This window comes from Rhinoderma darwinii, chromosome 6 (assembly GCF_050947455.1).
Source record: "Rhinoderma darwinii isolate aRhiDar2 chromosome 6, aRhiDar2.hap1, whole genome shotgun sequence".
In the NCBI taxonomy this organism is placed as follows: domain Eukaryota; kingdom Metazoa; phylum Chordata; class Amphibia; order Anura; family Rhinodermatidae; genus Rhinoderma; species Rhinoderma darwinii.
In genome coordinates, this window is record NC_134692.1 from 42,961,492 (window position 1) to 42,977,761 (window position 16,270).

At 41.7% G+C, this 16,270-nt stretch overlaps 1 protein-coding gene and 1 long non-coding RNA gene across 9 annotated transcripts in view; one reads left to right on the forward strand and one right to left on the reverse strand.

Annotated features, from left to right (window-relative positions):
- The window catches only part of AGAP1 (ArfGAP with GTPase domain, ankyrin repeat and PH domain 1), a 363,380-nt gene that overhangs the window by 326,580 nt on the left and 20,530 nt on the right, over nt 1-16,270 (forward strand). For all 7 annotated transcript variants that reach the window (XM_075829607.1, XM_075829608.1, XM_075829609.1 and 4 more), the window contains 2 exons: nt 657-747; nt 2,869-3,091. In XM_075829607.1, the coding sequence (XP_075685722.1) occupies nt 657-747; nt 2,869-3,091 (314 nt within the window). The remainder of the gene's footprint in view (nt 1-656; nt 748-2,868; nt 3,092-16,270) is intronic.
- LOC142655449 (uncharacterized) overlaps nt 1-16,270 on the reverse strand; it is a 136,041-nt gene that overhangs the window by 55,584 nt on the left and 64,187 nt on the right. The gene's annotated exons all lie outside the window — the stretch shown is intronic.

The window sequence follows — 16,270 nt, forward strand, 5'->3', positions numbered from 1 at the left end:
TCTTGAGCTCTCGCATCTTAGCAGCTTGAGAAGAGATTGCTCATACATCACATCAATGGGATTATTTGTTAGTTAAAAGGGTTGTCCCACATTATAGGTGATAAATGTTTGATCACTTGGGGCTTCACCGATGGGACCCCTACCCATCACTAGAACAGTAGCTCCTGGTTCCCCCTCAATGCGTTAATGCAAAGCTTTGGAATGGAGTGGCGGTCGAGCATGCGCGGTTCCACTCCATTAAAAGTATATGGGACTGACGGAAACGGCCAAGAAGAGCGCTCGGCATGTTCCGTCAGCCCCATAGACATTGAATGGAGTGGAAGAGCGCATGCTCAATGGACGCTCCGTTCAAGCTCCTCCTCACTGCTGATGGTGCAGTGAGGAAGGACGAAGGGCTCTGGACCCCTTTTCTGGTGGTCGTGGGTCCCAGTTGTGGGGTCCCTAGCAATCAGACATTTATTAACGGTCCTCTGAATAGGAGATAAATGTTGATCTTGTGACAACCCATTTAAGTACATTTTTATCGTTCTCCCAACATCGAAGAGCCTGGTATTTTTTTTTTGTGCCATCGCTCTAATTGCTTACACTCAGTATAGGTTGGTTTTGCTGAATACCCTTGCTCTGTACCCTGACCTTTTTCTATCTTGCTCTTTCAGTCCCGTCTCACCAGCCAAAATGAGGCTTTAGCGCTACAGTCAATTCGCAACCTGCCAGGAAACTCGCATTGTGTGGATTGTGATGCACAAAGTAAGTATATATCTCCAGAGACAAAAAGAGAAACTTCCTTTCTGTTCTACTACAATATTAGTTGTAGCTAGATATACAGTAAGTGGGGCTTCTTAACCTCTCACATTCTATCACTACAGTCAACCGTAACTTTACCGCTCTACCTTTCCGCCTGTCCCTATACAATGTGGAAGTCACGCTTCATTCACACCTTATTATTGCGCAGTCATGTCAAGTTAGGCTTTGTGCACATAGGTAAGGTATACAGTAGTATTTGAAAAAAAGAAAAAAACTTTGTTTGGTCCCATATGCCATATCTGGATTTTTTTTTATTATTATTATTATAAAGATGAATACCACTTACAGCTCGGCGCTGGCTATTCCAACTCCCCTTAGACATCTCATAGATGCTGGTTTCTAAAGTGGCACAGTCTCATCACAGTGGCACTAAGTGTAAAGAACACATTACTGTATAGAGTAGCAAGGGCATAAAGATATATTGTTTATATGAACATTCTACACACAGCTAGGTGTCACCCATGAGCCTGTGCTTGAATGGACCTCACGAGGAGTTCTCTGTAGATTAGCGATTGCGACTGGCATTGGTCTCTTGGGAAATCTGAGCATGGTCAAGCAATGCTACCTGTTTTACAGTCTAAACTTCATCATATGGGTATTTTTGTATGTGTTCTAATAGCACATGAAATGAGATTCAAATTTTAAAAAGGACAAATGTTCAGTTAACCTGCAGCATATGCAACAAAAAATAAAAACTTATTATATTGGCATCCAACTGCTCTTTAGTGACCAATTTAGCTTTGATCAGGATTTTAAAAAAAATGCAATTGCATTGCTGCCATGTGTGGGTACATGACCGTGTGAGTTGAGATCAGGGGTTGCCTGTTCACGTTGCATGAAGTTTAATTTCATATTATTGGTAGATTACTAAAGGCATGATAGCCCTCTAGATAACAAGAAAACCTAGATTGTGGTGCCTTGTGCAGGTCGATGTCCCCTGTTGAGCCACAGTACTACAAGGGAAATGCATTGGCCAGGAGAAATTTAGGATTAAAGGGAATGTCTCGCTAGAAATTTTTTTTTTTAGTTAAACAGTTCGTGTATACATGATTAGACATTGTTCTAATTTTTTTAATTTTTTCACAAGTCAGGAAATATTATAAATTAGATTCTAATATATAACATTTCCCTGTGCTGGTCACTAGAGGGAGCAATTCCCAAAATTGCAGCATTGGCATGTAGTAAAGCAACCACATTGCTTTATGCTGCAAAATTTGAGAAGACACACTCGCTTTAGCGTCCTCAAACAATCCCCCCTCCCTTATCCTGGCTAGTGCCAGGAGAAAGGAAGGGATTGAATGTTCAATCCTCCTACACTGTGCCACCATTTTTTGAGTGAATACACAGTGTAGTAGTCTTACATACAGTGGTTATAACACAAAATAAACACAAACATGACTTACCTGCTCCTGCCGCCGCCTCTCCCTCCGGTCCGCATGCTTCTGAACACATGCCCGGAAGCTGCGACCGGAACTAGTCATCTTACTGTCCGGCCGCGGCTTCCGGTCCACAAGACAATGCCGCCGGATGTCGCTCGGCCGAAGACCTACCACTTGGACTGTGTGGGAGCGGCGACCGCGTACTCTATAGTGAATGGAACGGCTCCCGTTCGCATTCTCTATGGGGATGTGTGTGCCGTATTCCATCTCTATATGTGTCGTTAATCGACACATACAGAGATGAACAAAAAAAATGGCAGCTCCCATAGAGAAGTAAAATAATGAAAAACGTAAAAAGTAAAACACAACAACACAAATAAATAAAATGTATTTAAATATCAAACTAAAACCAATATTATATTTAAAAAAAAAAAATTTTTTACACATTGCCTTTAAGCTAATAAATACATATAGGTTTAACTTGGCTCTCACTGGCTCTGTCTATCAAAGTGATATTATTTTTTTATGGATTTAATATGATAAGCAGACTTGGGATTTGGCAAGTGATTTTCGCTTAAGAGTTTATTGATTGTTACATTTGTGTATTTGCAGGTAAGAGAAATTTTGGCTAGACATTGAATATGTAATGTGTATTCCCTCTTACCTTCCTACCTGATCTCCTTAGACCCAGACTGGGCCAGCCTGAACCTCGGAGCTCTGATGTGCATAGAATGTTCTGGGATTCATCGCAACCTGGGGACTCATCTTTCCCGCGTCCGATCTTTGGACCTTGACGACTGGCCGCCTGAGTTAATAAAAGTCATGTCTGCCATTGGAAATGAGCTGGCAAACAGTGTGTGGGAAGGGAGCAGTCAAGGCCATGTAAAACCATGTTCAGAGAGCCCCAGGTCAGTGTCATTACTAATGTACTGAGCGAGAAATGTGGCCAGTTAATGTCATAGAACTTTCCTGTCATTATCAGAATTGTGTAACTATTAACATTGGGTACTGGAGTTATTGTCTTTCTTCAACAAGAACGACCGAAGATCACTGCTGGTAAAGTAAGTGTGTGTGTGCGTGTGTGTGTGTGCGCGCGCGTGTGTGTGTGTGTAAATATATATAAATATATGTAGTAATCCAAATGTCTAGGTTATGTTCACATATGTGAAAATTAGATTTTAAGTATCATCAAATCTGATTTTACATTTCCTTTTCCAAAATCCAAATAGTGTCATCCAATAAGTTTCATGTCTGTACTTCATCGTCCCCGAAAAAGGTGAAACACAGTGAGGCAGGTTTGATATTACTGTCTTAAATTTTGACCTGCTTCAAACTAGACCAGGCAGTCAGAATGTGCGCCACATTTCTCAGAATGGTGCACGCTGTATCATCAATTTGGCGATCTTGTTAGTTATGTTAAACACCTTTCTCTTCCTTACGCCACCTCTTGGTTTGGTGCACTTAGTCACATTTTAAGCCACACCCCCTTTCTGCTAAGTCCAACAAAGACTTTTTTCTTCTCATCATCTATTCTCTCTTCGGTAGGACTCTGGAGGGGAGAGCATATGTATCAGAATGGGTGCTGAGCAAAAAAGAGTCACTGTATTTTACCTTTTTCGGGATTGTGAACTAAAGATATCAAACTTATTAACCCATTCCCGACATCTGCCGTATATATACGGCGCTGTCGAGACAGGGCTTCCCACAAAGCGCAGTACCATTACGTTGCGGTGATAGTGCGGGCTCAGGAGCTGAGCTCGCACCATCACCGCCGGGTGCCAGCTGTATGCTACAGCTGGCACCCTGATGTAATGGCCAGGACCGGAGCTAGCCTCCGATCCGTCCGATTAACCCCTCAGATGCTGCGTTCAATAGAGATCGCAACATGTGAGGGGTTTTTAGCCACTGGCACCCCAGCAACGTGATCGCTGGGTTGCTGGTGGCTGCAATGGCAACCAGAGGCCTAAGACTGGCCTCCTGGTCTGCCAGCAACGGAAGCCTTCTATGCCCCGCTCTGAGGCACGGCCTAAAAGGCTTCCGATACCATTGGCAAGATGGCGCCGGCTCAGCTTTCGGCTCAGAAGCTGAACAGGCGTCATCAGCAGTGGGTATCTGCTGTATGTTACAGCGGACACCCCGCTGTAATGGCAGGAACTGGAGCCAGCTCCGATTCCTGCCATTAACCCCTTAGAGGCAGCGATCGAAAGCGATCGCTGCACCTTAGTGGTTTGTAGCAAATCGGCAGCCCTGCCATGCGATGGCAAGGCTGCCGACTGCTACTATGGCAACAGGAGGCCTAACAATGGCGGAGCCTGATCGGCTTGCTGTCAGTGAACAACTGACAGTTCTAATACATTGCACTACATAGGTAGTGCCATGTATTAGAACATCAATCCAACAGTTGGACCTTCAAGTCCCGTAGTGGGACTAAAGAAAAGTGTAAAACTAAAAGTTGTAAAAAATAAAGTAAAACTTTCAAGTAATAAAATAAAACACAATCGCCCTTTTTCACTTATCAAGTCATTTATTATTGAAAAAAAATAAAACCATACATATTTGGTATCACCGCGTCCTTAACGACCTGAACTATAAAGATATTATGTTATTCATCCCGCCCAGTAAACACCGTAAAAACAAAAATACTAAAAAGCAATGAATTGCTGTTTTTTGGTCACTTTGCCTACCAAAAATTGGAATAAAAAGTGATCAAAGAGTCGCATGTATCCAAAAATGGTACCTATAAAAACTATAGCTCACCTCGCAAAAAAACAAGCCCTCATACAGCTCCATCGACAAAAAAATTTAAAAGTTATGGCTCTTACAACTTGGCGACAGGAAAAAAAAAAGGTATTTTTGCAAAAGTAATTTTATTGTGCAAAAAGTTGTAAAACATAAGCACTAAAAATATGGTATCGCCGGAATCGTACTGATCCGCAGAATAAAGTTAACATGTCATTTATGAGGCGTGGTGAACGCTATATAAAACAAAAACTATGCCAGAATTGCTGTTTTTTGGTTACCTTCCCCCCCCCCCAAAAAAAAGGATAAAAATGGATCAAAAAGTCACATGTACCCCAAAATGGTATCAATAATAACTACAGCTCATCCCGCAAAAAACAGCCCTCATACCACTACGTCTTTGAAAAAATAAAATAAGTTAAGGCTCCAATAAGTCATGAAATATAAAATATGCAGTTGTGCTTCGGTTTCAAGAGGCGGTTTTTATCAAGGCCCTAAAATTAGGGAACCAGGAAGGGGAAGGACCAAACATATCTGTTGGAAGAGAGGGTGCCCGTATTATACCAGGACAACACTTTCCCAGTAAAATTCCCCAAACTGCAAAGGTGCAGAGTGTTGACCAAAGGTGAATAAGTAAGGACACCATTTATCAGTGCGACACTGGCCTGTGCAGAAAGGATTGTGTCACAGCGTAACACACATCTATGGATTATTTTATTGTTTACCCCATTATTATACCACCTGACTATGCCCCTGGTGTACTCTGTCCAGCTTACATGTACCCCCACATTATAAACTGAAATACCAGTAATACTCAAACAAAACTACTACCAAGCAAAATCCACGCTCCAAAAGCCAAATGGTGGTCCCTCCCTTATGAGCCCTACAGTGTGCCCAAACAGAAGTTTACTTCCACATATATGGCATCGCCAAACCCGGCAGAACCCTTTTAACAATTTTTGGTTTGTGCGTCTCCAGTGGCACAAGCTGGGCACAACATATTTCCACTGAAATGTCACATCTAGGGAAAAATTAAAATTTTTACTTTGCACCATCCGCAGCATAATCATTTATGGAAAAGATCTGTGGGGTGAAAATGCTCACTACACCCCTTAATAAATGCCTTGAGGGGTGTAGTTTCCAAAATGGGGTCACTTCTCAGGGTTTTTTTTTATTATTTCACATCAGAGCCTCTGCAATTGTGAACCAATACTGTGTAAATTGCCAAATTAGGGCTCAACTTTGCATGGTACTCTTTCACTCCTGAGCCCTGTCGATAGTCCAGGCAAAAGATTAGGGCCACATGTAGGGTTTCTAAAACCGGGAAACACAGCATAATAATTAGAGAGCTGTCTTATGGTGGCACAAGCTGGGCACCACATATTAGCATATCTATGGGAAAAATCCCAATTTCACTCTGCAACATCGAGAGTGCACTAATTTCTGCAAAACACCTGCGGGGTTAACATGCTCACTACACCCCTAGGTGAATACCTTGAGGGGTGTAGTTTCCAAAATGGGGTCACTTCTTTGGAGTTTCTACAGTTTTGGTCCCACAGGGGCTTTGCAAATGCGACATGGTGCCCAAAAACCAATCCAGCAAAATGTGTACTCCAAAAGCCAAATGGCGCTCCTTCCCTTCTGAGCCATACTGTGTGCCCAAACAGCAGTTTATGACCACCTATGGGGTATTGCCGTCCTTGGGAGAAATTGCCTTACAAACGTTGTGGTTCTTTCTTTCCTTTATTTGTTGAGAAAATGAAAATGTTTGCGCTACGTCTTATTGAAGAAAAAGGTTTTTTTTTTAATTTTCACTGCCCAATTCTAATAAAATCGATGAAACATCTATGGCGTCAAAAGGCAGCTCACTTCACCCGTAGATGAATTCTAGAAGGGGTGTAGTTTTGTGAATGGAGTCACTTTTTGGGCGTTTTCTCTTTTTCTGTGAAAGCATGTAGATTTTAATTTTCACTGCCTACTTCCAATAATTTCTGCAATAAAACTGTGGGGTCAAAATGGTCACTATACCCCTAGATAATTCCCTTGAGGGATCTAGTTTCCCAAATTGGGTCACTTTTGGCACTGCAAGAGCCCTTCAAACCTGACATGGTGCCTAAAATATTTTCTAATAAAAAGGAGGCCCCAAAATCCACTAGGTGCTTCTTTGATTTTGAGGCCTGTACTTCAGTCCATAAGCACACTAGGACCACATGTGGGATAGTTCTAAAAACTCCAGAATCTGGGAAATAAGTATTGCGTTGCGTTTCTCTGGTAAAACTTTCTGTTTTACAAAAAAATGGCTTAAAAATGAATTTCTGCAAAAAAAAATGTCATTTGTAAATTTCACCTCTACGTTGCTTTAATTCCTGTGAAATGTCTAAAGTGTTAAGAAACTTTCTAAATGCTGTTTTGAATACTTAGAGGGGTGACGTTTTTAAAATGGGGTGACTTACTGGGGGTTACTAATATATAAGGCCCTAAAAGCCACTTCACAGCTCAACTGGTTCCTTTAAAAATTGCCTTTAGAAATTTTCTTGAAAATATGAGAAATTGCTGCTAAAGTTTTAAGCTCTCGTAATATCCTAGAAAAATAAAAGGATGTTCAAAAAACGATGCCAATCTAAAGTAGACATATGGAGGATGTTAATTAGCAACAATTTTGTGTGGTATAATTGCCTATCTTACAAGCAGATACATTTAAATGTGGAAAAAGGCTAATTTAAATACGGAATGTATCGAGCAAATTTTGCCAGTAACATAAAGTCCAATGTGTCACAAGAAAACAGTCTCTGAATTGCTTGGATAAGTAAAAGCATTCCAAAGTTGTTACCACATAAAGTGAAACATGTCACATTTGAAAAATGAGGCTCTGTCTGGAAGGTCAAAAGTGGCCAAAGCGGGAAGGGGTTAAAGGCCACTATTTGAACATTGAGGAGTGGTGAGATCAAAACATCTATCACCATGATCGTCCAAGATAACCCTTTATTGTTGTGTATTGATATCTGAGACCCCTGTTTTAGATTATACTGACTCTGCCAGGTAGAGCAGCCATGTTGAATTGGGTGTCTCTATGTCTGCATCTTTTTACTGTATTTTTAAGGGGGTTGGCTCAAATGCTGTGACCATGTTTGTTAGGAGTCTATAGAAAAATATGAAATTGTCTACATACACAGTATTCTTTTGTATTGTTGCAGTTTTGGGGTCAGCTGTGTTTTCATCTAAACGCAGCATACGGAAGGTACAGTGTTTTGGTGGTTTTTTTTGTGCATTTTTCTCCATAGGCTTTCCAATATATCTTTCTACACCTGGAAACATACAGACTTACACTATTTACAAAAAAAACACAACTAAAAACGCTTCAAACTGCAGGTGTTATTTTTTACATGTGTTTTAAGATGCTACTAGAAGAACCTTTGTGAGGAGGCCAAATAGATCAATTTGCATTAACTATATATAAAGCATTTGCTGTAATTATGGTACAAGTGAGGGTTCATCACTCGTAAGATGTAACATTAAGTATTTGCAGAAACTTTATAAAATGTGTTTTATTTTTAAATTCAGAATACTTTCTGAAACCTCATCATCACACCTGTTCTCTATATACCTTCTGTATAAAGCCTGTACCAGATATCTTGTGTTGAGAAGGAAGGAGGAGTTTTTTTTTTGTTTTGTTTTTTAAAACCTCTTTTAAGGAAAGTTGAACACTCCTGGTGAAGCTACTTACAATTCTATTACTATCAACACTATGTAAAAAGTTACTTGTGCTGGCTTTGGAAATGTCACCGTTTTCAGTAAATGGCAGTGAGTTATAAAATGTGACTATACAATGTATTTTTTAATACTGTTGATATACAAGGCTGATATTATCTATACACTTGCTGATCCTGACATGCAACTCTTAGGTTATACAACAGACTGGACTGGTAACAATATCCGGAAATCCACAGGATCCAACTCTCCAATCCATCTAAAAACATATTAATTTGTTTATTTAAAGCACATATTGGAGGAGCTAATGCGTTTCAAACCTCCAGTTTCAAGCCTCTTTATTTCTAGTCAAATGCGTTTGCGTTCCAGTATGTGTTTTTATAATGAAAAAAACAAGTTGGTTTTTATATAGATGGAGTGTTGGTTCTTTTTATTTACTGGTTATGGATCCTTACTCCTGCAGCCTCCTGTTTCAGGGTGACACAATGGGATGTAGGGCTCGGGTGGTCATGTTCTGTTCATACGATCAACTCTCATCAACAATTCTGACCTACTAGCCATCGGCCCCTAACTTCAGCCTTGTAAGGCGTCAATATGTTCAAGTATCTCATCACATCACATTACATTTAATGTGCCGTATCCTAAAGCGGTTGTCTGGGCATGGGGTGGTTTATATACTGATGACCTATCCACAGGATAGGAATGATCGGTGGGTGTCCGCCGACAACCGGACCCCGCACCAATCAGATGTTTAGGCTGCCTCTGGTACCGGAAGTTTTGCAGTGGTCGGTTCCGGAAACAGATGGCTTCCAACCACTGTCTAGCGGCCGTGCTGCAACACTGCAGTTCTGCCCATAGTTATTCAAGTGAATTGGTCATCAGTGTGATAAACCGCCCCATATCCAGACAACTCCTTTAAATAATGGCAAATTGTTAAAACATAAAAAATGGTCAAGTCATAAAAATACACAGAACCTACAATTTTATCTTCAAGCATATTCAAAACTCCAGGTTTCTTTGTTTTTCTTTTCATATATTTTTATTGGTTTTAACCTGATATTTTTTTAAATCTGAAACGGTTACATTGTCCTTGGTGTTTTACTAAGACGTTTCTGTGTCTGTGTACCATATTTTGACATGTTATAAAGAATAAAATAAACACCGACATCTAAAAGGCTGTTGCTGTGGATACAAGACATATATAGCTCATGTTTTGGGAGAGAAATGTAGGTGGGTGTATGTGACAGGACAATGCTCTTGCTAAACTGACCCATAGACCCATCTGCTCCCCACATGTCACTTCCCCCATTAACAAGCAATTGAATTAATTAAATGCTACTCAGAGCTCGCATAACAAGCTACCGGCAGTGTCCAAATTAGCACTGATAATCAAGGATGATTTCCTTTATTATCCTGCTAAGTGGAGAGCTGGCAGCCCCCCCTCAGTCCTCTCCACGCCTGCCCTCCCCTATTTACTTACCCTGGCTCCTGTCTCTGCCAGCCAGGGTCACCTCACCTCGTTAACTTGCTGTAATCAGGACCTCATGGCTGGCTGTGATCTCCACACTCTGGTCCAAGGGCCAGCTCTTGTCTTGGTGCGAATTTAACCCTTTGCACATCACTATACGATGATGGCGGGTATCATTTCTGAAAAGAGAGAGTTGTTAGACACGGGTCTTTTAGGAGAGGCTCTGCTATAGAAGTTCTGTTTCTTGCCTTGACCTTGATGTTGTCTTAAGCATGAATCTTCAATATTCTCCCATCGGCTATCGTGCCCCCTATTCCTTCTTTCCTTCTCAGCATAACCTTCTATATACCTCGGTCCCCTCCTGCCACCTTCTCACTTACCTGTCTTTTCTCTCCTCCTGGCACTGTCTCTCTCCCCCCTCTCTCTCGCTGGCTCAGCCTCAAACTGATAGATGGTGAGTGGAGGCCCTGTGGTCTCTCAGCTGAGTAATAGAGGCAGGAATTTCATTTTGCAACTGGCTGATTTAATGATCCGAAGGGTAATTAATAGGCTGATTATCTTAATGTTAAATATGTCCGGCAGCAATTACTCTGACCTCCTGCGTGTCAAGGTCCAGGCCCGGCTCTTCTTTCAATTAAGTTCTCTGGGGCTTAATGATATGAATAAGCTCCCCAGCTCTGATACTGCAGCTGCCCAGACTGTGAGAGGCTGCTGGGCTCGTGGGGAGCTTTTAATCAGAGCGTTCCCCCTTCCCCCTCCACGGACCATCAAATTTAACAATTAGAACAAGGGCAGTTTAACTTTCTTCTCTGCCAGTTTGCTGGCACCAATCACTCCTCTCATATTTTGGTATCTTGTTCTCTACCCTCGGATTGTCTGCTCTCCTCTGTCTTCACAACTTGTTTTTTTTCAGCCTCGTCACTTTATTCTCTTTCCAGAGGAGTTTATTCATTGCCACATTACCAATTTTATCTCTTGGTGTTTTCTGTGTTTTTTCCCTTATGTACAGTTGTTCATCTTGTCTCATGTAATTCACGTGAACGGTCTCTTATGACTCTATTAACTGTCTCTGTTTCACAGTCTCTGTCTCTCTTCGAGTTTCTATTTGTCTTTCCTCTTTCTCTCTCCTCTTCTCCAGGGTACATTCTCGCAGCTCCGAGCAGCCGCGTCTCTCCCGATATTAATTATCTTGTGAGTGCCGCTGTTTTTCCGTTTGACAGGCTTAATTAATTGGCAGCAGCGGCCGAAAATGACAGGGCCACTAATTGCAACTCAAGGTGTATTAGAGTCAGACGGGCTGTGCCGGATCAGCGTGCCCTCGTTGCTGTTCTCCGACTAGGAAGCATTGCCTGTGCCGTGTGTCATGCGTGATTGTATGTGATTGTTGCCCGTGTGCTCGTCGCACGGATCTGACATTTTGCTGCCAATAAAGTTTGGACAGCTGGATTGTCTAGGGGCAGCAGATGCTGCGTATGGGGAGGGGGTGCGCAAGACCCATCCTGTGCTAACCCTTTTATATATATATATATATCATGCATGCTGAAACGTTCATCTGACTTCACTGAATTTGATTTTAATTATTGTTATTATAGTAAATGGCCAACATTATGTCCATGGTGTGGGAGGGGGTAACTGCCCGCATAAAATCATTTTTCAGGTGCCCACCATTATTGCTATTATGAGAAATAGTGGATTTTATTTTGCTTCATTTTTTTCCTGGAAAACTTCTTTCAGTTATTGCAAAAATCTAAGTGTAAATGAATGCACAGGTCAGACAGTCGCCTAGATAATGCACTCTGGCCAGTTGGAGGCAAAACAATGTAAAAATTTGTTTGCTGGCATGTGTTTTTTGTCTGCTCAAGCAGACCTGGCCTTAGTAAGCCCCAGAACCTTTTTACTAGTCCAGGCTCGGTCTTTACATTCAGTTGTACCCATAATATACATTTCTCTCCTCACCATAACTCAGTCACTTGTAGGAACCATGCCAAGTCCAACACAGCTCAGTGCGCCCTCTTAACAGGCTCAGTAATCGGTCCCAGTCTCTGTGTGCAGCTATATGGCAAGCAAAGATCATAGAGCCCCAATGGCTTCCTTATCACGGTTTTCTAGCATTTGTAAGGCAGACATCACAGGCATAGTTGTGCTTTTTACTTCTCTTTTGTTTTACTAGCCTCCGCAGTCAAGAGTCTTTGTCACGTGGGCACAGTATGCCAGTCTTTCCTCTCAGCGGGAGATTGATTGCAATTTTCACCTTGATTAATTCCAACACAGGGTCCGTAATGAGAAATGCCCCTATGTGTGAAATTTGAGTCCTGACGTAAAAGGGCTGGTGCCCAGGAGTATTTAACTTGTGTACCAAAATTCCGTATTCACAATGCCGTCAGGCTAGTTTAACAGACAGAATTAGTACATGGCATAGTTAGGCCAAGTAATATTTCAGGGAGCATGTTTAATTTTATTAATATTTCTTTATAATAGTATTTTTGGATATTTATTTGTTACACTGCTAAGCTGGATATATTACCAGGTATTATATGCTACTGTGGCAGGTGAAAAATGCTTCAGCAGACCCCACATAAATAAATAATCTGGTGACCCATGTGGGTGCTGTAAATGGGCATCTGGCTCTATGGCTCCGCAAAAGGATCACACTAGATCTGCCAACCACATTGTCCACCATGCCCAATAAAGATCAAATTGATGATCATCATCCTCTAACCTTTTTACTTTCAAGATGGCATAATTAGGTCATTTTCCGTATATAGGGTTAACATATGTAATAAGATGAAATACGCCAACTGTGTCCCAAATGTTTATTAAGGCAACAGAATGTTCTTGGCTGAAGTGAGGATCTCTGCATTGGTTCACTGGTACTCCCTGTCCTCTTGAACTACTGACATCCAGCTTTTACAAATTTTCCTGGCCTAATGACATGTATAAAATTTGGAGGAGATACACTATATTGATAAAAATATTGGGACACTTACACCTACACAAGCTTTTATGACATCCCATTCTTAATCCATAAGCATTCATATGGAGTTGGGGCCCCCCCTTTTGCCACTAAATGTTTCCACTCTTCTGGGAAGTCTGAAGCCTCATGCACACTAACGTAAAAACGCCTGTAATTACGAAACGTAATTACGGGCCCATAGACTTCTATTGGCCACGGTTACCTTCCGGTATGCTTGAAAAATATAGACCATGTCCTATTTCAGGCCGTAATAACGGCATGGGCAGGCCCATAGAAGTCTATGGGGCTCCCGTAATTACGGGTGGCTACGTGTGTGCACCCGTAATTACGGGAGTGTTGCTAGGCGATGTCAGGGGAAAGTCACAGTCCAGGGTGCTGAAAGAGTTAACTGATCGGCAGTAACACTTTCAGCACCCAGGACAGTGACTACCGCTGGAGTTAATAGTATTAAAAGTTAACTTACCTGCTTCTTCCTCTAGTCCGGCCTCCCGGGTTGATGTTTCATCCCATGTGACCGCAACAGGCAATCACAGGCTGCAGCGGTCACATGGACTGCCGCGTCATCCAGGGAGGTCGGACTGGATGTCAAAAGAGGGACACGTCACCAAGACCACGGTAAATTTCTTTTACTTTCAATCGCTGCGGAAACTGCCTGAAAGGACTGCCCCTTCTCTCTTTCCACCACTGATAGAGAGAAGGGGCTGCCGATTAGTGCTGAGAAAATGGGTCCGTAAATACGGGTGGAATACTGGTGACACCGGACCTGTATTTACGGGCACGGGTCCGTAAATACTGGTGGAATACGGGTCGAATACATGTGACAAAGGACCCATATTTACGCCAGTATTTACGGGAGGAAAAAAATAAGTTTGTGTGCATGAGGCCTTACTACAGGATTTTTGAGTGTGTCTGTAGGAATGTTCGCCCATTTATCCAGAAGAGCATTTGTGAGGTCAGACACTGATGTTGGGGGAGAGGGCGTAGCTCACATTCTCCATTCTAGTTCATCCCAAAGGTGTTCCATGGGGTTTAGGTCAAGTCTTTGTGCGGGACAGTCAAGCTCTTTTACACCAAACTCACCCAACCATGCTTTTATGGACTTTGCTTTGTGCATTGGGTGACAGTCTTGCTGGAACACAAAAGGGTTGAACCCCAAAACGTTTCACCAACCAAGACTCGTCCATCAGACTATCAGATAGAGAATCGTTATTTGTCACTCCTCAGAATACGTTTCCACTGCTCCATAGTCCAGTGGCCTCGTGCTTTACACCACTCCATCTGAGGCTTGGCATTGTGCTTGGTGATGTAAAGCTTACATGCAGCTGCTCAGCCATGGAAAACTCAGCACACAGTTTTTGTGCAGATGTTAATCCCAGGGGCCGCCTTGTCGTGGCAGGTGGGCTCACACGATTTGATCAAAATGTGCGCCAAGAACCTCACATTTTCAAGTAAACATCGCAGTAATGTAAAATGATGTGGATGCAATGCATTTGGTTTGTGTTGGCGTTCGCAGAGCGCTATTGCAATGTGTTTTTTTATATGTATGTGTGTGTAAATAAAATGGATATATAAAAGTCTACACACCCCTATTAAAATTCCAGGTTTTTGACATGTTACAAAGTCAGTACAAGTTGAATTATTTCAGAACTTTTTCCACCTTAAGTGTGACCCATAATCTGTACAGTTTCATCGAAAAACAAACTGAAATCTTTTAGGGTGGAAACATAAAAAACAAAATTATGTGGTTGCATAAGTCTGCACACCCTTAAACTAATACTTTGTTGAATTACCCTTAGACTTCTACCCAAAAAAACTGAATGCTGTCATAAAGTCAATCAGCATGGCACATCTTGACTTGGCAATTGTTGCCCACTTTTCCTTGCAAAAGCGCTCCAAATCTGTCAGATTGCGAGGGCATCTCCTGTATACAGTCCTCTTCAGGTCCCCCCACAGATTTTCAATGGGATTCAAGTCTAGACTCTGGCTGGGCCATACCAAAACTTTGATCATCTTCTGGGGAAGCCATTCTTTTGTTTATTTGGAGGTATGCTTTGGGTTGTTGTTGTCGTCCTGAAAGGTGAAATTCCTCTTAAGCTTTTTAGCAGGGGCCTGCAAGTTTTTTGCCAATATTGACTGATATTTGGAACTGTTCATAATTCTCTCCACCTTGACTAAAGCCCCAATTCCAGCTGCAGGAAAACAGCCCCAAAGCATAATGCTGCCTCCACCATGCTTCACTGTGGGTATGGTGTTCTTTTGGTGATGTGCAGTGTTGGCTTTGCGACAAACATACCTTTTGGAATTATGGCCAAAAAGTTCAACCTTGGTCTCATCAGACTATAACCTTTTCCCACATGCTTTTGGCAGACTTGATGAAGGTCTTTGCAAAACATAGCTGGGCTTGGATAATTTTCTTTGTTAGAAAAGGCTTCTTTGCCATCCTACCCCACATCCCAGACATATGAAGCATACGGAAGATTGTTGTCACGTGCACTACACAACCAGTACCTGCCAGAAAGTCCTGTAGCGCCTTTAATGTTGCTGTAGGCCTCTTGGTAGTCTCCCGAACCAATTTTCGTGTTGTCTTTTTATCAAGTTTTGAGGGACCTTCAGTACTTGGTAGTATCACTATTGTGCCAAATGTAGTCCACTTCGTGATGGCCGTCTTCACTGTGTTCCATGGTATATCTAATACCTTGGAAATTCTTTGGTACCCTTCTCTTGACTGATGCCTTTCAACAATCAGATCCCTTTGATGTGTTGTAAGCTCTTTACGGACCATGGCTTTTGCTGTCACATGCAACAAAGAAATGTCAGGAAAATCATACTAGAACAGCTGAACTTTATATGGGGTTACTCAGAAGCACTTTAAATAATGGCTGTGTACTGACTACTATTTAAAATGAGTTTAAATGTGATTGGCTAATTCTGAACACAACCACATCCCCAATTATAAGATGGTGTTCACACTAATTCAACTACATTATTTTTGGTTTTTATTTTTCCCCTCTAAATGATATCAGTTTGCTTTTCAATGGAATTGTACAGATTATGGGTCACATTAAAGGTGGAAAAAGTTCTGAAATTATATATCTTGTACTGACTTTGTAATATGACAAAAACTGGCATTTTAACAGGGGTGTGTAGACTTTTTGTATCGTGTGTGTGTGTATATATATATATATATATATATATATA